The sequence below is a fragment of the Podarcis vaucheri genome (genome assembly GCF_965113315.1).
Source record: "Podarcis vaucheri genome assembly, chromosome: 5".
Classification (NCBI taxonomy): Eukaryota; Metazoa; Chordata; class Lepidosauria; order Squamata; family Lacertidae; genus Podarcis; species Podarcis vaucheri.
The window spans coordinates 45221409-45246669 of NC_138763.1; the positions used below are offsets into that span (position 1 = coordinate 45221409).

At 45.1% G+C, this 25261-nt stretch overlaps 1 protein-coding gene and 1 long non-coding RNA gene across 7 annotated transcripts in view; one reads left to right on the forward strand and one right to left on the reverse strand.

The window, feature by feature from the left end:
* POLL (DNA polymerase lambda) overlaps positions 1-25261 on the forward strand; it is a 125842-nt gene that overhangs the window by 9351 nt on the left and 91230 nt on the right. For 3 of the 6 annotated variants that reach the window (XM_082223454.1, XM_082223452.1, XM_082223453.1), the window contains exon 9: positions 1121-3236. In XM_082223454.1, coding sequence (XP_082079580.1) covers positions 1121-1485 — 365 coding nt within the window. In that variant the 3' untranslated portion in view covers positions 1486-3236. Of the gene's footprint in view, positions 1-1120; positions 3237-25261 lie in introns of those variants that run through there. The other 3 variants (XM_082223456.1, XM_082223455.1, XM_082223457.1) reach the window with 2 other exon arrangements.
* On the reverse strand, positions 20117-23441 carry LOC309532802. The gene is made up of 3 exons (XR_014220026.1): positions 23294-23441; positions 22382-22427; positions 20117-20172 (listed from the first exon to the last, which is right to left on the reverse strand). It is a non-coding gene; the product is annotated as an uncharacterized lncRNA (long non-coding RNA).

Genomic DNA, 25261 nt, shown 5'->3' on the forward strand with positions numbered 1-25261 from the left:
CGCCACCGCCCCCCGTGTAGATAGTTGGGCTCCCTGCATGAAGGACTTTATAAGAAGGAATGGTTTATAGTGCCTGCCATAATATAACAACATGGGTGATTCTGTTTCTTGACATACTTCTCTGTATGAATGTCAGAGCCTCTTCTCACCTATTGTACTGTAAATATGAGGCTACAACCTAATAAATATAGCAGGTTTGATTAGCTTCTTGCTCACATTTTGGACTCTTTGCTCTTAGAGGCTCCGTTGCCCTTGTATGTTGGCACTATCTCTAGCCAAATTTTGGTGAAAGGCTTTACTCTTGCCATTCTCCAAGATACTGGTTTAGCTGCTATGTCTCAGATGTTCTTTTAGGAGAGAACATATATTTTGAGAGGCCAGAATGCTGATCATGATCAGGTAGTTCAGGTCTCCTGTATGTTGAACACCATGAATTGTCCTGGTGACGCACAATCTTGATAAGAGCATAAGAAGACCCCTGCAGAATCAGGCCAGTACTTAACAGCGATCCGCCAGATCCCAGGAGACTCCCTACCAATCATGTTGGTGAGCCAGGAGCCCAGTACTGATGCTAGCAAGCAGGGGGCCCTCCAGCACAGGCTTACCACTAAGTGGGGACAGAAAACAATCCTTGAAGGAATCATAGAATTGGGACCCCCCCCCGCCAAGTCATCTAGTCCAACCCCTTGCAATGCAAGAATCTCAACTAAAGCATCCATGACAGATGGGCACCCAACCTCTGCTTAAAAATTTCCAGGGAAGGAAAGCCCACAACTACCTGAGGGAATCTGTTCCACTATCGAACAGCTCTTACCGTCAGAAGGTTCTTCCTGATGTTTAGTTGAAATCTCCTTTCTTGTAACTTGAATTCATTGGTTTAGGTCCTACCCTGCAGAGCAGGGCAAAACAAGCTTGCTCCATCCTCCATGTGACAGCCTTTGAGATATTTGAAGATGGCTGTCACATCTTCTCTCAGCCTCTGCTTTCCAGGCCAAACATACCCAGCTCCTTCAATGGCTCCTCATAAGGCTTGGTTTCCAGATCATCTTGATCGCCATCCCCTGCACATGTTCCAGGCACTTTGCCAGCCAAACTCCCTGACTTGTGCCTTTCCCCACAGGCTTCCTGACAGATGATTTGGTGAGTCAGGAAGACAATGGAAGCCAAAAGAAATACCTCGGGGTCTGTCGTCTGCCAGGACCGGGCCGGCGCCACCGGCGCCTTGACATCATTGTGGTGCCCTACAGTGAGTTTGCCTGTGCCCTGCTCTACTTCACTGGCTCAGCCCACTTCAACCGCTCCATGCGAGCTCTGGCCAAGACCAAGGGCATGAGCCTGTCGGAGCATGCCCTCAGCAGTGGGGTGGTGCGTGGAGCCGGTGGCCTCAAAACAGTGCCTGGCGTGGCCCTGTCTACTCCCACCGAGAGGGATATCTTCATTCACCTGGGGCTGCCTTACCGGGAGCCCCCCGAGAGGGACTGGTGACAAAGGACAGGAAGAGAGTTATTTGAGGATGCCCTCATGGTGCTTGCATGTGACTCACTTGGGACCTTCCAGCCTCTGTAGACTTGTCTGCTTTCCTTGGCAAATTCTTGCAGGTGCTAAAGACAGGAGGACTTGTGTGATTAAGGGGAGCTAGTCCTTCTCTGTGCTACTGGGAAGAAAAGCCCAAGGCCCTGAATGGATTCAGTTTTTTAATGGATTGCCATTAGAGAGGCACTAAGGGCAAATTAACCTACCTCACTGGCCAGTTTTAATGAATGAATGAGAACATTTGTAAAGCGATTTTGCACATTGAAACTCCCATGTAAAGGCGGAGGAAGAGTGGTGGGGGGAATGAATAGATTTTTAAGAATGGGTTTTAAATTCACCTTTGCAAAGGTAGCATCCTTTTAAGGCTGCTAGCTTCTCTTATTTGGAGAGGCTGCTTTTCTGCTAAGAGAGGGGGTTTGTGGTTTGTTTGCCAAGAAATGAAGTGTCATGGATTTCCATCTCAGGATTAATCTCTTCTAGCTGAAATTATATTCTCCCTCCAACCCTGCTGCTGGCCTTGGAAAATGTTTTAAAGGTTTTAGAATCCTACCCTTCCCCAAATGGTGGCACAGGATTGTTTATTTGTGTAATTTATGCTAACTGTAGAGCTTGGTATGGTTTCAGGATTTGGAACTTATTGTTAGTACTTTCAGGAGGTGAATAAAGGAGCGGGAGCTTCTGAACGCAGCAAGCCAGTAGGGAAGGGGCAGAAAACGGCATGAAGTGAAGACACAGCAGGAGGGTAGCTTTGGATGGAATAACTTGGAGGTACTTTTCTAGCACCAAGAAGAATCAGGCAGTGAAACAACTTTGGGGTATATGCTTCTCTGAGTACCAAGAAGAGGCTGAATCAGCATCTCTCAAGAACGTTTCAGATATAGTTTGCAGTTAAATATCAAACTTCTTTGCTAAGGTAAACATAATTCTGTACTAATTTGTTATTTCTTTGTTAAATTTCTATATTGCCCTTCATTCAAGGATCACAGGGCGTTTACAATATAAAAATACACTCACTGAGGTCCATCTACCCAGAAATGCTGCTGAAACACCCGTACACTACTGAGACTCCTCAAAGCGTTACCTGCACTATTTCAAACATGTCTTCACAGCCTTAAAGGCTTGAAACTTGTCCCCCCCCCCCTTTTTAAAAATGAAGCTGCAGTTCTCAGGGTGCTGAACTGTGACACAGTGCTTTACCACATTCTGCATCTGTATGGCTTGATTAGGATGTAAACAGCAGAATACACTTTGCCTTAGCTGATGAGTCAGAACTTATTGGAAGTCGCCTAATATCAGATCGGACTATTTTCCCACCTAGCCCAATAATGCCTACTCTGACTGGCAGTGGCTCCCGGGGTCTCAGGCAGGAATATTCCCAGTCTCTTGCTACATGATCCTTTTAAGTAGGAGATGCTAGGAACCGAAGGCCTGGGACCATCTGTTTGCAGGACAGGTGCTCTGCCACTGAGTCATGGGCCCTTCCCAGTTCTTGTGTTAGACTAGGTGACCCTTAGGGAAATACACCTTAGTGAGCTGTAGCTATCCCCTTAGCTGCACAGGCTCCTTTGCCCACCTCCATGTTGTACCTCTGCAGTGTATCACTTAGAGATCAGCACAATAAGGTCCCCTTGTGCTCTGTTCTTTTGGAAACAAAGGATTGCTGTGATTTTTGAAAGACAATAAAACCTGTTAGCATGTTTTAAGTTCTGTTATGAATTAGATCCTTGGTTGGTTCAACAGGGATGGCATTCTAAAGCTGCCTCCATGTTCGCTGTAAGTACCGCCTGGATGCTGTGTAATGCTCCCAGAGAGGAATTTGAAATTGCTGATGCAGTGAAGAACTTGAGGGGAAAGGGAGAAGGAATACAACCTACCTAGCAACTAAATTGAAAGGTGGCTTGATCTGGTATGAGGTGGGGGGGGGAGAGACCTTTTCCCCAATATAATATTATTGAGGAGCCAATAGACGCTTTGATCTGTCATGGAGATGTAGAACAAGAACCTTTATACAGTAATTGGACTAATTCAGATCAGTGCTGGTCTGCAATAGGATTCTGTGGATTGGCCTGTTGGCGAGTGATGGAACTGTTAATGGGAAAGTAAAAGCGTTTGAAGTGCTCTCCATCTTGACTTACTGTATTGTTGCTTTAGAAGACAAGCTCAGTAGGATATGTTGGTCACAGTGCGGCTTGGAGGGCAATTCCTGGCCTGCCTAAAGGTAAAGCTAGAGGAACTGCTGGACCACAATCCTGTTAGTGCTCTTCCCCCCTTGATCTGAGTTCAGAAGACACAGCGCTTTCCCTGCCCTTTGTCAGTAGCTTTGTGCTGGTGGCAGGGAGCCACAATTCACACCCAGGCACTAACCACAGCTCCAAATCATCAAAGCCTCCTGCTCCTGCAGGGAAGGGGTCGTCCCCCCCGGTGTTGTTTCTTTTACAATGACTGGGGTGGGCACTTGGGCAACCAGGTGGTAAGAGTTTGGGGGCAGCAGCATACTTGCAGCTTCTCTAAACCTCAATGGAGCCTCTGCACTGTAGTTTATGAGGGGGTCTCAATTCAACCCTGATGACTGTAATCTTCTTTTATAATGGATTTTTTCTTCTTCTCAGAGATTTGGCCTGTGGCGAGAGCAGAAGGGAGACTTGGCCCCTGTGAGAAAATTCACAGTGCTAGATCACATGTAGTTGTCAAAGTCATTAGCCACTAGTTGCATTTTCACTGTATCACAGGCCTCCCCCCCCCCCAGCTCTTCAAGGAGATGCTGCTTATGCTTGCCAGGGTAATGAGACCTGGGGATGTTTTACTGGCAGCGCAGGTTCACATGGGTGTTGTTGTAAGTCAGAAGGACAACCCCACCACCTTCTCCTCCAGGTGTCTCTCTAAAGATACACCCCACACTTGGACCGGTCCCACAGTTTCAAGTGGACCCTCCTTCCTGAATGTCTGCACTCTCAAAACACAGTGCTTAAGGTAAAGATGAGGAACCTCTGGACTTCCAGGTGCTGTTGGACTCCAACTCCCATCAGTCCCAGCTAGTATGACCAAGTGGTCAGGGTTGATGGGAGTTGTGGTGCAATTACATTAACTGAATCGTAGAGTTGGAAGGAACCACAAGGGTTATCTAGTTCCCTAGTCCCTGCAATGCGGGAATCTTCTGCCCAGTATGGGGCTTGAGCTCTTGATCCTGAGATCAATAATAATAATACATTATTTATACCCTGCCCTTCTCGCTGGGTTTCCCCAGACACTCTGGGCAACTCCCAACAGAATATTAAAAACACGATAAAATATCAAACATTTAAAACTTCCCTAAGATCAAGAGTCTCGTGCTCTACCAACAGACTTATCCCAGGTTGCCCATCCCTGTTTTGAGCCCTGCCCTGCTGGTCGGATCCTCACTTCTGCAATGCAGAGAGAAGCCATATGCCCTACACGGAATATTTCAGTCTGTGTTGCTAAAGGTCTGGAGGACAGACACCTACAGAAATGCTGCCTACCTGTAAGGTGAGAGGAGGCAAGGGAGGAATGAGCTCCTGTGCCATTAAATATTAGTTTTGAGTAAATGTTGCTCTCTTTTGGTTATGCACGACTAGAATCACCTGCCCCAAACCCCTCTTCTCTTAAAGCTACAAGAGCCTTTCCTTCCTTTGCAGCTCATCACTCTGGAGCTGCTGCCTGAACTAGACCAACCGGTTTATGTCATGGTGAGCTATGGGGGAAAGGCCAGACTTGTAGTGCTGTCTACTTTGAGCAATCTGGCATGGCATTTAAGTTAACGTAATTGCTTCATAGGAGAAACTAAAAAAAAAAGGTGGACCTCCATGATTTGAGGTCACAGTATCCAGATGTGCTGGGATCTGTGCTTGAGATTAGTAAGTTGGTGGCATGAATTCTGAAGGACAGATGAATAACTTGGATCTTAAGATAAGGTAACGGAAGGAAAGTTCCCCCCTCCTCCATGCAACTACCTGCTTCTCCAGGTGTTTGTGGGACCTCTTGGGCAAAGGACAATTCTGGGTGAGTCTACCCAGCAGCTCCTCAGACCCCCTTCCACATTGTTCTGGAGCTTCCTCTCCAAGAGGTTTTGGGGGAGCAAGTGGGGAGAAGAAGCTTTTGCTCCACCAGCCTCCTTAATTACAGCTAATCCACACCTTTCGTCCATTTGACTTTACATCAGAACATGTATTCTCACAATCTTGAATGAGCACAAGTTTATGAAACATTATTCATACAATATGACAACTACATCTGTTTACATCAAGATTATACTGATGTTTACAATTACAATAATAATAATTTACAATAATTTACAATAATTTGCAGTTCTCAAAACAGCAACCATTCCTCTTCCCTCTTACAATCTGAACAATCTTAGGTAAATTTGTCATCTCAGCAGTTGTCCAGTGTTCATATGTTATAACCGGGATGGGGAACGTGCGGCCCTCCAGTTGTTGGACTACAACATTCCTGACGGTGGCCTTTGCTGGCTGAGACAGATGGGACAGATGGGACTCTGGAAGAGGACGTTTCCTGGGCTGCTTTCTGGGCTGGGTTTTACACTATTTGCTTGGTCCTTGGTAAGCTCACCCTGTACCATTGAGAGCTACTAGTTTCCCTTTTTATCCTGGGTTGACACAAGCAATTTTCATGAATCTCCATTCAAGTTGCTTGACTCCCCAATTCAGATCATGCACATTGTGTAATAAGGGGGTCCTCTTGTGGTCAGGACATGTAATGACATGTTCTGCTAACTCCCTTTTTATAGGCAGAATCTCTAGTGCATGTTTCTGTGATGGTCTCAGAAGGTTCCACTCTTTCGTAGCCTGCAGGACTATTTCGGTGGCCAGGAAAGTCCCTGTGCATGAAATACTGTGGCTCTTGGGAAGGCACCTTAGGAGCTGTAGGACAAACCAGCTCTCCTCTCAATAAGGAAGCAGAGTTCTGATGTTAGAGAGGGTGATCCACATTGGGGCAGTTTGGGGTGCATGCTGGAGAACTGCGACCCATTCCAGTTTCTTTCCCCACCAGAGAAAAATTTAGATAATCTCTGGAGCTGCTTTAAATCTGTGAATTTCCCATGGTTCCCAGTGGGAGGGAAACCATATATTCACAACCATATAGGCTAGAAACTTGCTTCTAACAAGGGGAAGAAAACTGAAGTTCTCAGATGGCCAGGGACCTATTCTGAATTTTCTGTTCTTCTATGGCTTTGCAGCATACACACCACCTTAGTCTGAGGGATCTCTAAAAGGTTCGTCTAACTGCTCTAAAGCAGGGATTCCAAGACATTCCTGACTACCACCTCTTATACTTTTTCTGATAAAAGTTAGGAAAAATATTTTGGAAAATGAAAGGTTATCATCCCCTAACTTTTCTCGGTAACTTGTCCCATTGCTCGTTTCTGTTTTATTATTTGAGTTCCACTAAATACCTACCACTGCACCATGAAACTGTTGCTTTCACCCTTTCTTCTGTCACAGTGAAGCATAGCTGTCATTCCCGCTCCTTGAGAGCAGCTTATAAGTATTTAAAACCACGTTCCAACTTAATCTGCCTTTGTCTACAATAAATATGTTTTATTGTCTTCAACCTCTCCGCATGTCTTGCATCCCACTGCTTTTTTCCTCTGAATTTATTTCAGTGTGTTAATATCCATTGACAACATGACTATCAAAGCTGGGTGCTTTCTCCCTCCATTTGCGGGCACAAGCGCCGTAAAGCAGGCCTGCACCTCCAGTACCGCGTTGCTTCTAAGGCATCTTCCAAAGAGCATTTGCCTTTCTGGGAGCAGCATCGCCTGCCTGACTCATGTTCAGCTTATGACCTCCTATAGCCCCTAGATTCCCTGCCTGTCATCGTAATTAATTGTGCAAAGGCCTCTTCCGCTGAGATAAAGTTAGATGATCAAAATATCACTTCTGAGATGCGGCTGAACAGCCTGGAATGTTTGCCCAGGAATGGTGCACCGTGCAGCTGAGCATGGAAGAAATCCACGTCTCTTGTAATTATATCATCTCACAATTATACATGGTGTTTTGTGTAAATTCAGACAAATTACTGACACACACAGAGCATAATTGTCAACCTCCTTCAATGCATGGACTTCTGTAGAAGGAGACCCTTGGATAAAGTGGTTAAAGTTTCACAGGGTGATAATGTGTGGGTTGTAAGTGACTTTGTGAAACCTTCTGGAATAGGGTGTGGAAGAATTTCATGACACATTCTGGTACGTTTGTTCATTTAGTGGTTGGTAAATGCAGTTTGTTATAAACGAAACGAAAAGCCTAGGAAATAGGATGAAAAGGATGAACACATAAAGAGCAGGTGAATTCTATCTCAGAGGTTCTGTAATCATGAATTATGTTTCGGCCTGCGGTAGACATTGAATAGTAAGGAGGTAGAGGACTCTTAACACTTAACCGCTAGGGGTATTTATGAGGTTGCCCATGCAGGTCAACTCTGGGAGAGTGTCAGGGGCAGCTAGCCAGATCAGGAGGAGGACCAGTCTGAATGCCAGGCTCTCTCTGCTCTTTTTGGACTACTACTTTTCCCAAATGGAAAAATGTGAATTTAAGAGATGTTGATTTTGCTCCACTGATTTTTGGCATTAGGAGCAGGTATGAGCCACATAGTTTGTGCCTCTGCAAGCACGTTCAGAAATTTAAGATGGGTATCAGGCTCTCACTAGGTGGCCTCTGATGCTGGGTTATTCTTTTTCTGGGAAGTTCCTACCCCTGCGCATAGACTGTGAGTCTGATGATCCTGAAAATTAAAATTCAGCTAAATGCTGCAGCAGATTAGTTGCCGAAGAAGCCCAAGGAAATGGGAATTGGGGCTTCCTGGGGTGGAGTAACAACACTTACAACTCCAGTCCCAGAGAAAACTGCTGCTTCTGCTCCTGCATATATCCAGCACTGCATATTGCTTTCATCTTAAGAACCTTTGCATTAGCCACGCGCTCCACTTTCAAAAAATACTGCAAGGTGACATTCCCTACCTTGCAATAAATGTTGTTGTCATTGTGTTAGTCCAAAGGATGGGGGAGAAATTTGATTCAATTTGCATTTAAAGGAGAACTTACCTTTTGAAACGGGCAGACTGAAACACAGCTATCCTTTGAAATCTGCCCATCTCTGAATTTTGCAGTTCAGTTCCCCAGCCGTGTAGCTTCTTCTGTAATGTATATACTAGATGTGAATATAAATGCATATTTTAGTAAAAATAACACATATTAAGGAAAAATGCTTTGCAAAAAAAATTTACACAAGGAAACATTGCATACCAACAGTATATATTGAGAGAAAGTTGCACTACAATTCCGATGAATTTTCATGAAAACTTGTTTTTTAAAAAAACATGCTGATGTGTAAATGTGGAGAATTGAATTTAAGATTGCAAAAATGACAGAGAGAAACCAAAATCAATACCTTTGCCAATCCCCTGCTAGCCCTTTTCTTTAAAAAGGTCGCAACCCCATGCAATACTCTTGGGAAGTCTACATTAACCTCATGTGCCACTATGGCTGGGGCTGTTGCAGTCCAAAACATCTGGAGGGACCAGGTTGGAGAAGGCTGCTGTGCTAAGGGCCTTAGGATTCTGATGAACTGGGCATTGACCATTAATCTCCCACTGGGGCTGCCTAAGGCTGTGGAGCAGGGTCCTCTTTCTGCTGCTCTCCCTCATTCCTCATGCACAGCCGATCTGCTATCTTAGGCAAAGGCTATCCCCGGTGCAGCTCTGAGAAGCCCCCCCCCCCCACCTCAACGAATAGAACAAGTCTCCAGAGTGACTGTAGTCTCTGTAAGGTAGGGCCCATCACCTGCTATCAAGGACTGGCAGAATGCTGAAGAGTGTGCATGAGGGAAAGTGGGGCTAGAGTCTTGAAAGAGGGGATCAGCGATTTGTGGTGAACTGTTCTGGACAAGAGGCAAGAGCTGGAGAAAGGGGAAGCTTCAGAGCTGGAGCATAGGATGGGTCGGAAGAAGAGGACAAGGCAGGTTAGGCAAGTGAAGGGCCAGCTGCTTCCCCACCTTCTCCTGCACCACTGTCTCCCAGAACCAGGAGGGGATTGAAAAGGGATGATCAGAGGAAGTTGCCACACAGGCACAGTCTCTGGCTGCGTGTGTGCAGCTCGTCAGGGGAAGGTACATAAACTGGTGGAGGGGACTGGTTCCCTGCTGCTGCAACTGCTGCATAGAGGGCGGAGCTGGGAATAGCTGCCTAGACACTAGACTGGTGGGCATAGGTATCCAGAGCGGTAGAAGTGACTATAAGGACTCAGCTATACAGCTGCAAATAAAACGTTTTAAGTGTGTTTTAAGTGCAATATACAATGTGACACTAGATGGCAATGGTGAGCCTTATGGAAAATTCAATGTTGTTTTTTTAATTAAAAAACAACCACTTTCAGAACGTTTTTTAATATGTGTGTAGATTCCACCTAAGTGTTACCGTTGATAACAAATACTTCACTCTCCTCCATGTGCATTTATTTGGCTGGAAAGCAACCTTGACACCTTCTTAGCTTCAGCAAAGTATCTGTGTCATGTTCCACCCTCAAGTAGTGGAAGGTGACTCACTAAGCCAAATGAGGCACTGCCCCACCAACCTCAGCCAGCCCTCATCTGCCTTGCCTTCTTACCTGTAACCAGTCCAAGAGGCAGCAGCACCTGCCAGCTTCCTCCTCCTCCCTAGTCTCAGTGTTGCACCTGGTAGAACTCAGCAAGGAGGAAGATGGGGGCAAGAATTAGCCTGCACTGCCTGCCATTGGCTCTGGCGCCAACTACTGTTGGGCTCCCTGCATTCTGCCCCACCAGACCCAATGGGCGCCAGCCACCACTGCCATCAGACCATTTCCTGGGTCACCTCTCCATTTTGAAGCAGCAGTTCCTGGTTCCTGCAGCTCAGGCCGCTCTTCCTGGGCCACCCCACTGCCATGCAGCTTCCCAGTGGCAGCAGCACAAGCCAGGATCTTCCTGTTTCCAAATGGTGCCGTTCGCCACGAATCCTACGCCGGCGTTTCCCTGCAGCTAAATCTCTCGCCGGAGCCGGACAGCCATCAATAGCACTCGGTTAATTAATTTGATGGGAACAGCAGGGAGCGCCGTTTGCACTTAGTGAAGTTCCCAGAAACTTCCAAGCTCATCTTTGTAATTGGCCTCATAAATTTGAGGAAAGAGAGAGCTCAGCAAAGCACACGGGAAGGAGAAGGAGGGGAGCAGCATGCCGTGGCGGCCTTAGTTAATTTTATTGGAGAAATTCATCTTCCCTTCCCCTGCCGCTCGCTCTCCCTCCTGATTTGCCTAATCATGATAAACTCCCATTCATATGTGCACCTACTGCACAGCCATTCGCCGCCCTAAAATATTGACTCATGAATATTAAGCACCCTCATTAACATGCAAAACCAGCGGGTGCCATCTCTTCTGCCTATCCGAGCACTTGTAATTAAAAACTGAGCCACGATGTGTGGGACTCTCTGATATAGCCAATCCAGGACAGCTGGGAACCACAAGGCTGGGGCTGCAGTGTCCTGCGAGGAACACACCCAGGAATGCTACACCCCACAATCTTTGGGGACATTCTCAAGGGCTCAGCATCCACTGAGTAAGGTCTAAGTCAGAGGTTTTCAACCTTTTGGAGTTCATGGCTCCCTTAGCCAACTACATTCTTTCTGTGGTACCCCTGTGGGGCTCAGGAGCCCAGTTATGCAGAGCTGACAGCCTCTCGCCCTTTTTCGAAAACCCTTCCTTGTGGAGTGTTCCCTCAGCCTCCTCTCCCCTCTTTTTGGGAGTCCTCTGGGCAGCCGCAGCTGCCACCCCTGGTTTCTGAGCTGCCTCCCCCATGCCCCAAAGAGAGGTGCCTCATCACACTGCCCCACAGGGGCCTTGGAAGCACCCCACAGCCAGCCCCAGAGGCACCATTCACCTGGGGAGCTTGTAGCCAGGGCTGCTGCACAAACAGCTATGCAAGCCTTTGGGAGGCAGAGATGCAAGAGGGCATTAGAGGAGGGAGGGAAGGAAAGGAAAGAGGGACAGAAGCCAGCGTTGCCCATGGCACCCCAGACCATCGGCACACAGGTTGATAACCACTGGTCTGCTCCTGAGACTGGGAAGTTAAGGGCTGCTTCACCCATGGAATTTAAGGTGTACCTATGTACACTTAATGTGCACACCTATGTGCACAAAACACAACTTCAGAGCAACAAAGGAGTTGCCTTCTACCAGGCCAGATTTTTTTGATGGGCAGCAGAGTAACCAAAGTGTCAGGCACAGACCCTTCATATAATTTGTCTGATATCATTTACTTTATTTGTTTACCTGAGGCCATTGTAGCTGGAAATGTCAGGGACTCAACCTGCCTGGGACCTTTTGCATGTAAACAGTGCACTCTGCTATTGAGCTATGGGGAGTAGTGCTATGTGAACATCTCATCAGTGCTATGTGAACATCTCCTCAGTGCTATGTGAACATCTCAGTGCAAGGATTTCTGCTGGAGGAAGGAAACATTCTTCCCCTTGCTACTCCCTGCATGCCCCTAAATCTGTTCTAGGGGTTCCATCAACTCTGGAGCAGATTTAGGGAGGCTGTGAGGCACGTGTAGGGTGAGGAGATTGCAGAAGCAGAAATCTTGGTACTGATGGGAGACATGGCAGTTGAATACTGTACAAGGTCTCTGCCTACCAGCTGTTGCTAGTTATATGGCACTGGAGGGGCTCCCATTGCTGCTTACTCCAAACCCAATGCACGTGCACTGCTCATTTTTTAAGCTGCATTCACACGATCCATATTGATCCTGTAGTTTCTTGGCAAATATTCCTGTGTGATGTGTTTTTCTTCTCAAACCACCTTCAATCCAATTAGAAAACTGGATGTGGAGTAAGTGGTAATTTGAACATATCCAGTAGCCATTGCACTGGCACAGGTGAGCATACAAACACAGGTGACAGCTTAGTGAACAGGAGTGCCGGGGGGGGGGGCTGCATGGGTGGGGATCCCAAAAAGGTCTGTACATCCAGTGAAGACCTCCCTGCCTCCCTTTTCATGTGCACAGTGCACAACTTTGTGCAAAAGTGGCTTGAAATGCAGTGGGGTAAGGGAATGACCTCACTGTGTTTCAAGGCATTAATGTGAACATACTCTTCATTCAGGTTGCCATGCATTTATGATTATTTATTTACTGGATTTATTAGTTTCTTTTTTTGCCATGGCAACTCACAGCGACTTACAAAAGAACTTATGAAAAACAAAATAATGCAGACAGACATTAAAACCAAATATTTAAAATAAAGGAAAGGGTGCAGAAAAGATTAAAGAAAGAAAAACCTTTATCCAAGATGTATAAACTCCTCCTTGATTGGGAAGTCGAGGAGGTGGTAAAATCAGTTATGATTTGATGGGCCCAGGACTTCAGTTATAATATCCAAATGGATTTTTGGGAAAGACTCTGGAAGGTAGACATAAAATTCACCGCATGTTATAATCTGAAAGAAAATCTGCTGAAAATGTTTTACTGTTGGTACCTGACTCCAGCCAAATTAGCCAAAATGTATATAAAAAATTGAACGTTTGCTGGAGGTATAAGAAGTTAGAAGGTACCGTGATACATATGTGGTGGAACTGTGTGAAAGTTAGAGAACTATGGGACATTATATATAATGAACTTTTAAAAAATCTTTAAATGTTCATTCCAAAAAAACCTCAGAAGCCTTCCTTTTGGGAATCATATATAATGAAATACCAAAATTTTTAGAAGAACTTTCATGTATGCAACAACGGCAGCTAGAATTTTGATAGCAAAAAATTGGAAAGGAGTAGACATGTATGGGATTGCACAGACAAATGCTTGACTTTGGGTGGATTGTGTCCAGCACTGCTAAATAGTGAGTGGGGACTGGTCACTTATTGGGTGCACTGTCCCATCACATGGAGTTTAAAAGGGAAAGAAATTAATTTTTCCTCCAAACTAACACTCCCCCAACCCCCCAACCCCCCAACCCCCACTATTTATGGCTCTCTACATTCTCCCAGAGCAGCGTTGTCACGCTGGCCACGTGACCCGGAAGTGTCTCCGGACAGCGCTGGCCCCCGGCCAATAGATGTGAGATGGGCGCACAAACCCCAGAGTCTGTCAAGACTGGCCCGTTCGGGCAGGGGTACCTTTACCTTTACCTTTACATTCTCCCAAGCCTCCAGTTTGAACTACTGCAGCCATTTCTGTCAATCTCCTATTCTCTGGCCAATCAGCTCTTTCCACTGCTCAGCCAATCCCAAGCCAAAACTATTGCTATGGGCTGGCCATTGGCCATGCTGACCATTGGCCAAGAGCATCCAGGAAGGTATCAGGCTGTGGAAGGCTGCTGCAGGATATTCACTAGCTAGCTGTTCGTTTGTTTTTTAGCTGGTTCTTTAAAGCTAGCACTAGGATGTGCTAGTTTTAAAGCCAGCTAAGATGGCTGCAAAAAAGGATTGGATAAATTCATAAAAGGATGGACCTAATAAGTGGCCATTAGCTACTATGAGAGCCGAATTAAAGCTTCATCTTCAGAGACAACAGAGCTTTTGATTTCCAGATGCTGAGCAATCAGAAAAAGGGCCATCAGCTTTTATGCTCTGCTTATGAGCTCCCTAGGACAGTCATTGCCGCAGACAGAATACTGGAATAGCTGGACTTAGATCTCCCAAAACAATTCTTACATTCTTAAAAAAGAAAGTGGCAAAGGGCAGGATTCTCATGTAACTGTGCTGGCCTAGGCAACTTTGTGTGCAATCCAGTGTGTAAAAACCTCATATGGGCATTTTGACATGTTCTCCAACAAGTTTCCTTCTCTTTGCCAGTGTCTGCCCAGGGGCCATGGAGCTGGAAAGTGGTACAAAAAATTAAAGAAGGTGAAGGTGTGCACAGTCTCAACTGGATGATGGTTTTAAACTCCCTGTTTTTCTTCCAATATGCACCAATACTAGCTCCCCATTCTGTGATGCTTGATAAGAACACCATCACTTTCTTGGTACTGGAAAACAACAACAGAAGGAAATCTCTGGTCCCAAACCCCCACTGCTTTGTGGCTATACTCATTCATGAGAAAGGCCTCAGGAGTAAACCTGAGGAAAAATCTTGTGGGACATCTTCTGGATAATGAAAGCTAAGGCGTAAACCCTACAAAAATCCAGAGTGGAATCCCTAAGACAGTTGGATGGTGTACATCTCCTTCTGTCAACTCCTGCATCCAAGCTGATGCCTAACACATTTCTCTGCTTTCCTTTGGACCACATCAGTGAGGCTGAGAGTGGGAGGCCTTGTCATCTGGGCAGCCCAGGACTCCGTACATGCTGCCCAGGCTTGTGCCTCAGGAAGGTCATTATGGCATTGCTAACACAGAAGAAACAACACTGGAGGCAACATTGCGAGTTACCAGTCTCTGCAGCTACAACAGGTGCTGTGAATCGCCAGCAGTTTGCCTTCACACCCAGAGGCACACTCCATTGTCTCTCGAGACAGATGGATGCCAGCAACAACAATAACACACAAAACCAGCCCACCAAGTGTACTCCTTCCATGCAGCAATGGGAGTGCAACACCTCTTCTGCTCTTTGGAATGGACACCAACAATGAAACAGGTTCAACCAGGTGTGGCTAAAGCAGGAGAAACTGGTCAGTGGGCATTGCCTTTTGGTCTGGTGTTCTGTTATCCTCTCAGCCAAGAACAACAGACATAGCACATGCTGAGAAGTCCTGATAGCAGTTTATTTAATTGAAAATATTGTTCATCCTGCCTTTCTGTCCCTCAAGACCACCAAGGCACAATATCAAAGCACATCCTCAAACAATTTAACAAAATAAAAGCAAACACAAATATTAAAGGAACCACAAAACAAAAGAGACACATCACTTTGGCAGGAACACCATAACAAGTGCCAGGAAATAATACAGATCTATTTTCAAGGCTATTTCAGAGATTGCTGATTTATCAAGCATTCATCCTGATTTGCTTGCATAGAGGCCAGATTATATTGAGCAACTGTTCTGCTTTATTTGCAGGGCAGTTATATTACAATGAGCATTTGTCCTGCACTCATCCTGATTTGTTTGTCTACATGGCGACAGAGCCTTTGGATCCACTTTGACTGAGCAAACTTAAAATTCTGGTACATGTTTGAATCCATCCCACAAAACAGCGGCTGTCTCTGGAGACACCCTCAGTTGTTACTTATCCTGAAGACATCCTAAAGCAGCATTTTCACTAGCTGGGTAAAGAAGGAGGAGGTAGATGATGGGGCTAAGTGAGCTTCCCTTGGAAGGACATTCCAAAAGCTAAGTGCCACCAAGAAAAAAGCCTCATGTGACCATCTACCGGTACCAGATCTCTGATGGCAGAGGGATGCAGGTGGAGAGGGTGGGTGGAGCTCTTAGGCAGAGCTGAGTGCCCCAGCAGCTTCAGATTATCTACCCTTATGCCTTGTGAGAATGCTCTTTTTCATCCTCCTGACATTTCATAGAATCATAGAGTTGGAAGAGACCACAAGGGCCATCGAGTCTAACCCCTGCCAAGCAGGAAACGATGATCATTTACTTTGATCTTAGTGGCCTTTGCAATAGTGAGGGTCCCAACGCTTGCAAAGCAGCATTAATAAGTGGCCCACATGTATTGCTCTTCAGGTGACAACAGATACCTGGGAATAAGGCGAGAATGGGTATACTGGGTGTGCAGAGTGTTGATGATATAGTGGGACTGGTAAAATGTTGCTATGGTAGCTCACATAAATGGGTGATTTTACTGGCGCAATCTGGAAAGAATGTCCCGGCATTGAGAGAGACCTAGATGGGAGGGCAGAAATAGGATGGTAATGGTGGGTCAGAGAGACAACTTCTGCAGCAGAAATAGGGCAAAATGTCTTCCTCCATCCCTACCTTGGACATTTTTGATTGTCACAATCAGGGCCCCTCCTGGAGTCTTTTTTTATTGCACATTTGTGATGATTTGTGCTTGTGATGCTATTGGGGCAGTCACACCTGATCCTGCTTTCAATGCTTTTGGTGCTGGCAAATGTTTTGGGGCTGGCCTTGCTGCTTCATTTCCAATCGGTGCCTGTTTGGATGAAAGTGCTTTGTCGCCCAAGAGCCAAAAAGAAAGAAATGGACTTTTGTGGTCGTGAAAGTGACAGGGAGATTCACAGAAAAGTGTGGGATGCATAAACACTCCACAAGAAAATCAAAGGTGAATGTAAGTCGGAACGCTTATTGTCCTATAACCTTATTGGACAGTTACAATCTAACCTCCCTGTCAGCTTTCTGTGAACAAATCAGGATAAATGATCAATAAATAGCTCATCTGGAGGAGCCTTTAACACTTCAGCCCTGCAACCTGTTTGGCCACTTAGCCTCTCTCTCAAATCTGGCCAGCATCCAATAGCTTCGTTTGGTCTTTCTGGCCCTTTTGCTTTCTGCTCCTTTCTCTGACAGTGTACCTACCTAGTGATGATGAATGATTTTTCATTTTGCTGGGAAAGTGGCACAAACAAGAGAGTTTACAAACTCGTTGCCTTTCGAGCCAAGACAATAACTCAGCACTTTGTCATTGCCGGAAATGGGGCTATGATATGGGCACTGATGATGGTTGTAGCAATATTTATTATGGTTCCCCTGTCTCATAGCAAATCTGTTACTGGGGTATAATTTACCTGTTTAGACCATGGCTCAATAATAACACTGAACAGCTTTATGCATCTGTTGAGTCTCTCGCTCTGTGTATACATCTGGAAGAACGCACAACTAGCAACACACTCTAAAAACAAAAAAGAATGCCAAGGTTGTTGTTGTTTTTAAAAAACCCACGTATTCCTATCCAGAGTTCATAAACAGAGTCCTCTAACCCCATTGTTCCACCATATTTATGGCTGTCTGTAAAAAATAACACCAAATCCATTTGGAAATGTTTGATCTGGAAAATGTTGGAATTATTGTGCCTTGTACATCGGGGGAAATTGTGTTGCAAAAATGTGTCTAACTGAATACATTTGCAAAAAAATGAAATTTCAAGCTGGCTTTTAAAAGGAAAATCTCATACTAATATGGAAATGTGAATAACTCGTTTTAGTACTGGAAAAATTAGGACCTGAAACTGACAGATTCACCCATCCCTAGGTGACAGCACTGAGAGACTGCAGTGGAACCCTATGCAGTGCCATAAGAATCTGTCTTGTCTCCCATGCTTTTTAATGCTATAGTGAAACTGCTGGCTGAGATCATTCAAAGGTCCAGGCTGAACCATCAAGCCCTCTGCAGTAATAGTAAAGATCAAACTGTGTTGATGATACAGGGCTATATGTACCAGCCCTGCCTGCTCTACTCCCAACCTTGCTGCTTGCCACAGTAGGCTCTGAAGGAAATGGGCTTGCTTAAACTTGCATACAGGACTCCCTGTGATCAGGAACCCTGTGTAATCCATGTTCCTGATCACAGAGAGGCTTGTAGATGCACCCAATTGTTGGCAGGCACACCATTTCTTTAGCAAAAACTTAGCGATGCTCTTCAAAACCTATACTGAGGATGGAGCCTTTTTATATTGTCCTATCTCTGGCCAAAGAAGGTGGAAGCCTCAAGAGGGTGTGAGGTGTGGAATCTCAGAAGACCTGTTGTACCCTCTCAATATTTTTAGATCCGATAGTTGCGAAATAACCTGTCACATCTAACATAGGCCTAAATCACCTGTGACATACTGAGGAATTTTCAGCCCACCAGCTATATCCTGTGGCCTGCCAGGGGCTTGACTTTGCAGTCTCAGCCAGGCAACAAAAGCAGAAGGTTGCTGAGGCTCCAGGTGGGGGGCTCTCATTCATATGGGGGGGGAGGCTTTCAAGTTCCGCAGGTCTAGAATCATAACATTTCCTCTCTTTCAGTTTGGTCATGGACCTGAACTAGCCACACTGCATGAATATAATCCTTTAGTGAATACCCCAGGAGACACCCCACCACTTAGAAGAGTGACTAGATGGTTGTCTCTACTCATTTTGCAACAGCTGCTGTAATAATAATAATAATTTATTTATAACCCACGATTCCCAGTTCAGAAAACCGGGCTCAGTGTGGCTAACAACAAATTTAAAACACTTAATTGATGCAACAAAAACCAGCATAAAATACAGTATAAAACATGAATAACAAAAAATTCAGAATTCAGAAATCAATTTAGGGGGAAAACCATCCAATAAACATTAGATGATCACCGGGGCTAGCTCGCTAAATTAGTCCTATTTGGGCCAGTGAAGAGAGCAGGGGAGAATTAGCTGTGGGATCCCAGAGCGGGTAATCTTCATAAAAAGGGGAGGGGGAGGGAAGGAAGGGGAATAAAAGATCAGGCTAAGTTCAAATTGAAAGCCAGGCGGAATAGCTCTGTCTTACAGGCCCTGTGGAAGGAAGTTAAATCCTGCAGGGCCCTGGTCTCATGGGACAGAGCAGTCCACCAGGTCGGAGCCATCACTGAGAAGGCCCTGGCCCTGGTGGAGGATAATCTGACTTCCTTAGGGCCCGGGACCTCCAAACTATGATTATTCATGGACCTTAAGGTCCTCTGCGGGGCATACCAGGCGAGGCGGTCCCGTAAATACGAGGGCCCTAAGCCACAAAGGGCAGGTAGGTAGGCAGGAAGGCAGGCAGGCAGGAAAGGGGATGTAGCATCCTATGGCACCAGGTTCATGGCATGGTCTCAGTGATTCCTGAAACTGCCCCATCACAAAAACACTCTGCATTTATACAGCGGCTTTAGAGTGCTCAAAGCACTTCACTTTCATTATCTCAGTAATCCTTATAACAATGGCCCTGTAAGATGGGTCATTATGGTCGCTCCCATAAGGGGTGTGGGTGGGTGGGTGTTTGTGTGTTGGTGGGGCTCATGCCGGAGGCAGGATTTAAATCTGAACTTTCAGATCCACCATCTTTTAGTGACTCTGCTACAATATTCTGCACTAGCCTTTCCCATCCTGGTGAACTCCACGTTTTGGACTACAAGTAGGGATGGATAGGCAAATGTGCCACTTTCAGATTCTCTCTTTTGCTTATGTCTCCATTCTCCATATTTCCATAGCTGCTGGTTTTAAAGACCTAATGAAAATTCATCAGCACTTTGGTACGAATTTCTCCGAACATCCACATTTTTGTATGTGGCTTTGCCTTACACATTTTTGCACTGCAGTTTTCCCTGGTATAAGGCATTTCTCTGTGTTATTTTTTCTAACAAACAAACTTTTTAACCTTAGTAAATGTATTTTTGCACATGTTATTTGGCTGCATTGAAAAATTCAGAGAAGTGTGAATTGTGAAGTACGCATGAGTTCATGTTTCAGTCAGCATGAATTAGGCAGGCTCACCTTTAAATGTGAGCTGAACCAAATATTCTCCTCCATCCACAACTACAACTCCCATTAGCCCCAGCCAGTTGATGCTACTGGTTGGGAGGAACAGGTCCACCCAAAGATCCAGAATGAACTGACGGAGATTTTTGCCTCTCCTCTCGGAGCTGAATACTGAAATGCTTTTAAAAAACCCCAAACAATTCCTGACAGAGGACGAAAAACAGAAACCAACTCTTTCTGAAGATGCAGCCAAGGAGAAATTGCTTGCAGCCTTAGTAGCCAGCAGAGGGAACTAGAGGACAAGGAAATAGTGAGCGATCAGCAATGTCAGCAACTCGCCCTTGTCTTTGTGCCAGCTAATCCCAGTTATCACATCATGTTCCTTATAATAGACCATCAATGGCCATCTTTTCGGTCAGAGCCAGGTTACAATAACAGGAATAAACAGTCATATGTAGGTCTAGTTTATTTCATTGACCTCCCTCCACACTCTGCCACTGCACCTCAGAATTTGAAGGCAAGAAAGCAGGGATAATCTGACAAATTAATTAATTTAAATTTTGGGCTAGCCCTTCTTGGCCATGATATCTTTGCTAGGTTCACAGATCATTCCCGTACTAGGCTGCGTCAGCATAGCTCTGAGGGTAGGGGAAGAAGACACCAAGGGTGGCTTTGACATCTCCTAACCTGCTACAAGGAGAACACAAGTACCTCCCCATCCTCCCCTCTCATCTTTTTGTAGTAATGGATGGTGCAAGAAGATTACACCTACAATGAAGCTTCCTCCATCTCTAGGCAATCCATGTTTTGCCTGCATCTTCTTGGGACTCTCTTTCCCCCTGCTTGTAGGTTACTGATTCATGGCAGGTGCCAATCTGTCATGACCTTTCACTTGGGTTGATAAGGGACAGTGAGAAGGACAACTGTATTAGGGGTTAGAGAACTGGCAGGGTAGAAATACAATCCACATGTGCACATGCCTGCAGGGAAGATGATTTTCTACCACCTCACTTTGCATTTGGAGAGTTACTCTCCGTCCTGAATCCCTGGCCTACCTGGCAGCGAGCCAGCATGTCGTCCAAAGTTCAGGAAACGCAGTCCAGGGTCAGTAAGCCAAGTCTGAAATCCAGCAGTCAGGAAACAGTCCAGAATCAAAGCCAAAGTACAGTACCCTAAAGATCCAGGAGCATCCAAACCAAGGTCCATCAACATGGGCAGTTGAGCAGGCAAAGCCCCTCAGCTCTGATTCCCTTTTGTACTTTGCATGCTGATTACAGCATCTGGGCTTGATGAGGCAGGTGACCCTCACCTGTTCCAAGCCTCCTCCAGCTGATGAGGCCCACCTGGCCAGCTAGTGAGCTGGTTTGTGGGCCCTTGCCTACCTCAGCCTCCTGCAGCCCCCCTCCTGCTGCTCCCTGTGCCTCAAAGAGTACTTCCTCCCCTAACCCCTGCTTGCCCTGGTGTGTCCCAGTCCTGGCTACACCCCTCACTGGGATCCTCTTCCTCCTCCTCGTCATCCTGTCAGATCGTGACATCCTCTAAACATAAGGTAATGCTATGCAATTTGGTTTTGATGGATCAGTTTTATCTTGTATACCATACAAAATTAATCACTGGCTTTCCTATTATAAAGAGTGCTATATTTCTCTTTACACCTGCTTTCTGCCTAACCAGGAACCTGTGTACTTGGCTCTTACGTTTACAAAAATGGGGACTCAGTCGTTGCCTCTTCCTCCCAGAATTTGTAGTATAATCTAATATCAGCAACCACCTAGCAGAGATGAATCCAGTCTGTAGTCTCCAACTTTAGACACAGTCTAAAATGCAGACCTCAACACATCACAATCCTGTCTAATTTTGGGTGATTTTGTCTCTGCCCCTAACCCTTGCTTTGAATAACTTCTAGCCTGATTAAACATTCTGCACCACTTGAAAACTTGTACATTATTTTGCAACAATTTTGTTCGTACTAATACTGTAAAGGTATAGCCCATCTGTGGATTTTGGGTGCCACCACCCTAAAAGGCACAACTCTTCTATTCTCCATTTTACATGCACAGGAAGAAACAATGCATTCAGAGCGCTGCCCAGTGCCTACACTGGGATGGATCATGCCTCCAGAGGTGAGTGTTTTCAAGTCCTGTTCTTTCAGGTAATAAGAGGTGGACTCTTTGGCAGAAAGACAGGATAAAAATGAAACAACACCATCTAAGCATAGCCCATATTCCATAGACTTCTAGGTAACAACAAACCATCTTCTTTCACAGCATAGTTGTCAATGTTTCCCTTTTTAAAGGGAAATTCCCTTATTCCAAATAGGATTCCTCTCAAGAAAAATGAAAAGTTGACAGCTATGCTCTCACAGTATCCATTTTAGTAAGACTTCTGTTGCAAATGCCACAGAGCTTCTTGGTAAATCTGCCTTAATTTGACCATATCTTATTATCAAGGTAGATTAGGCACAACTGTGGTTACTAATTAGAAGTCTCCCCAATACCTACCTCAGTCTTTAGTGTCATTCCTCATGATACTCACTCAGAGTTACTGCTAAGACAAGATTATGTTGGGGGACAAATTAGATTTCCTTTGCCCATTCCATATATAATTACATTTCTTCCACATCCTTCTACGTTTCCCCCCAGGTAGTTTTCCCTCTTTCCAACTCTTGTTCTTGGGCAACCTTTCAGCAGAAACTTCTTGCTGTGTCTGGGCTAGAAGCAGCAGAAAAAAGCACCACATTTTGTAGTGGCAATTTCAAAAGTAGGCTAGAAAGTGCAAAGGCCAAAGGCTGGTTAAATCTGTGAAGCCAAATGGGAACTCAATAGGATTGAGGTGAGTAATGGATTGGGGCTTTGGTGCATAGCTCAATACACTTTCTCTGTGACTAGCAGAAGCTGATGCGAAAAATGAGCAGACATATGCACATTATATCCGTTGCATTTATCCAAATGAAAAAACTAGGACACAATTTGGTTCACTTTCATACATTGGCTAGAAGTTCAGGATTTAAAAGCATCCATGGTCCTAATTGAACAGCAAATAGAAGGCATAAGATTTCTCTGTTCTGTTTGGGCAAATTTTATTTATTTCAACACAATTTGGATACCGTAAATAAAACCTACATTGTACTGCATTGCAAAATCTGGAGAAATACAAATTTTAAAGGAGGTGTGTTGGGGTTTGTAGAGTGCAAATTACTAAACTGGTTTGCCTTTAAATATCAATTGAATCAAATTTATCTCCCATTCCTAATTCTAATTATGACTTACACCCCTGGTGTCTTTTTCCATACTTTGAAGTCCAAATAGAGTATTGTTTACATATGTGGCACTGAACTGATGTGAACTTATATTCTAAAATGTTTTAATGGTCTATTGATTGCTAATCAAGAAAGTGAGTAAGTAAATACTAACATGAGTGCTTTAACCCCATGAAGTCAACAAACTCAAAGTATTTCTGATCAATCCAAAAAGGCTCCATAGTCAAGGTGTACTTCTTGCTTAACCCAAGAAAGTGATGCAATAAACTGGTGATGATAACTGCCTACAAGCCCTGCTTGCTGCTCCCAATCCAGAGAAAGTGACTTGTGCTTAACTCCCATTGGCCTTTTTCTGAATTGCGGCCACTGAGTCTACACATGTGGGATTTTGCAGAAGGAGCATTATCCCAATAGAATGAATTTTTATGGCAAATATGAAACCTATCAGGTATTAAGGTTTACCACCATAGAGTTGGAAGAGACCATGAGGGCTGTCTAGTCCAACCCCGCCCTACAGGAATCTTTTTGCCCAACGTGGGGCTCAGATCCACAACCCTGAACTGAAGTGTCTCATACAATACCAAATGCCTTTCAACACATTTTCCTGTGGTGTCAGATACTTCCTAATGTTCGATGTAGGCTTCAAATATACCAGGCGAATGAAGGTCACCATTTGGATATAATGTCAGGATATGCAAAAGGGGGGGAGGGTATTCAATAATACATTATTCCATATGTTATGCAAAAGGGAGAGGAATGGATCTGGAAAACTCTTAAGGCGTTGCAGTTTGTATGGAATATGTTTCATCTGAATGTTCACTTGTAAAATATGTAGCATGGCAAGATGAAAGCATGTAAATGATGCTGGATACCAAATGGAAAGTATATTTTGCATGTTTATTAGAGGCATAGCTTAATAAATATCTGCAGAGGCTCATTATCAATAGTCAGCCAATTAACAGCACTTAAAGATGAGTGACATAAATTGAAATGGATGCAAATGGACAAGATAAGAATTCTGATATGTTAAAACTCTGGCTGTGCATAAAATGAGTGGTTTCCAAGCCAGCTGCTGAATATTAACAGCTTCATCTGCAAATTGATGCCAAAAGCATGACAGCAAACTGGTGACGACTCTGTTTGGGTTCACCAGACCATATGGCAACCCCCATCCCCAGGATCGGCAATTTGTAGCAGAGAAGACTCCTTTGCCATTGCCACAGGGTAGTGCTGTAAAACCACTGCCTCTCTAATCTCCCATGCTCTTGCTGCAGCAGAGCTCCTCTAAGGTAGTACTATTATTATTATTACAGTGGTACCTCGGGTTACATATGCTTCAGGTTACACTTTTTTCTCCAAGGAGCTCAAGGTGGCATACCTGTTTCCCCATCTCTTTTAAATCCCCATAATATCCCTGAGAATAGAATATGTGTGTTTGTATGTAGGTGCAATTTAAAAGGAAAAATGAGTATGACAGTGGTTTGTGCTGAACTCAGGGACAGCCTTGCGATGCAGTGAGATGAAGCAGAGTGATGAGGTGATAGATAACGGAAGGAATAGATGCCAGAATGATGCAGCAAGTGTTGGGCCTAGCCAGGCAAGGCAGCATTTGGGCTCTGCTTCAGACACCAAAATGTCTTAGGCTGGAACTGTGAATTCTCTCACTTGTAACTCCCCTTTCCTTATCACAAGCTTCCCCCTCACCCCGCCATCTTATTTCTCCCTTCCAGGTTCACATGGGAGGAGGAGGGGCACATTTGCAGAAAGGAGGGGCTTAACCTTCTGGTGCTGCTTTGGCTCTTAAACTGTACATTCCTAAGGCTGTTGAGGGGAGACTCCAAAGTGGTTTAACCAACCACCCAAAGCCATTTCAGGGGCTTGCAAGCAGGGTGGTAGTGAGGGTGGAGGGGTGTTCTTGTGGTCCCCCACCTTTTGAACTTATTAAATAGTGGGTGAACATAGCAGACAACACAGAGCTTTCTCCAAGTAGTTCTTTATAAGTAAGCTGGAACTGAACTGAACAGCCAACAGCTCAGCCGGCCTGCTTTTATAGGCAGCCAGCTGTCAACACTGTAACAACCACCACCTAGGGTTTCCTGCCTAAATTAACTGACGTGGACCT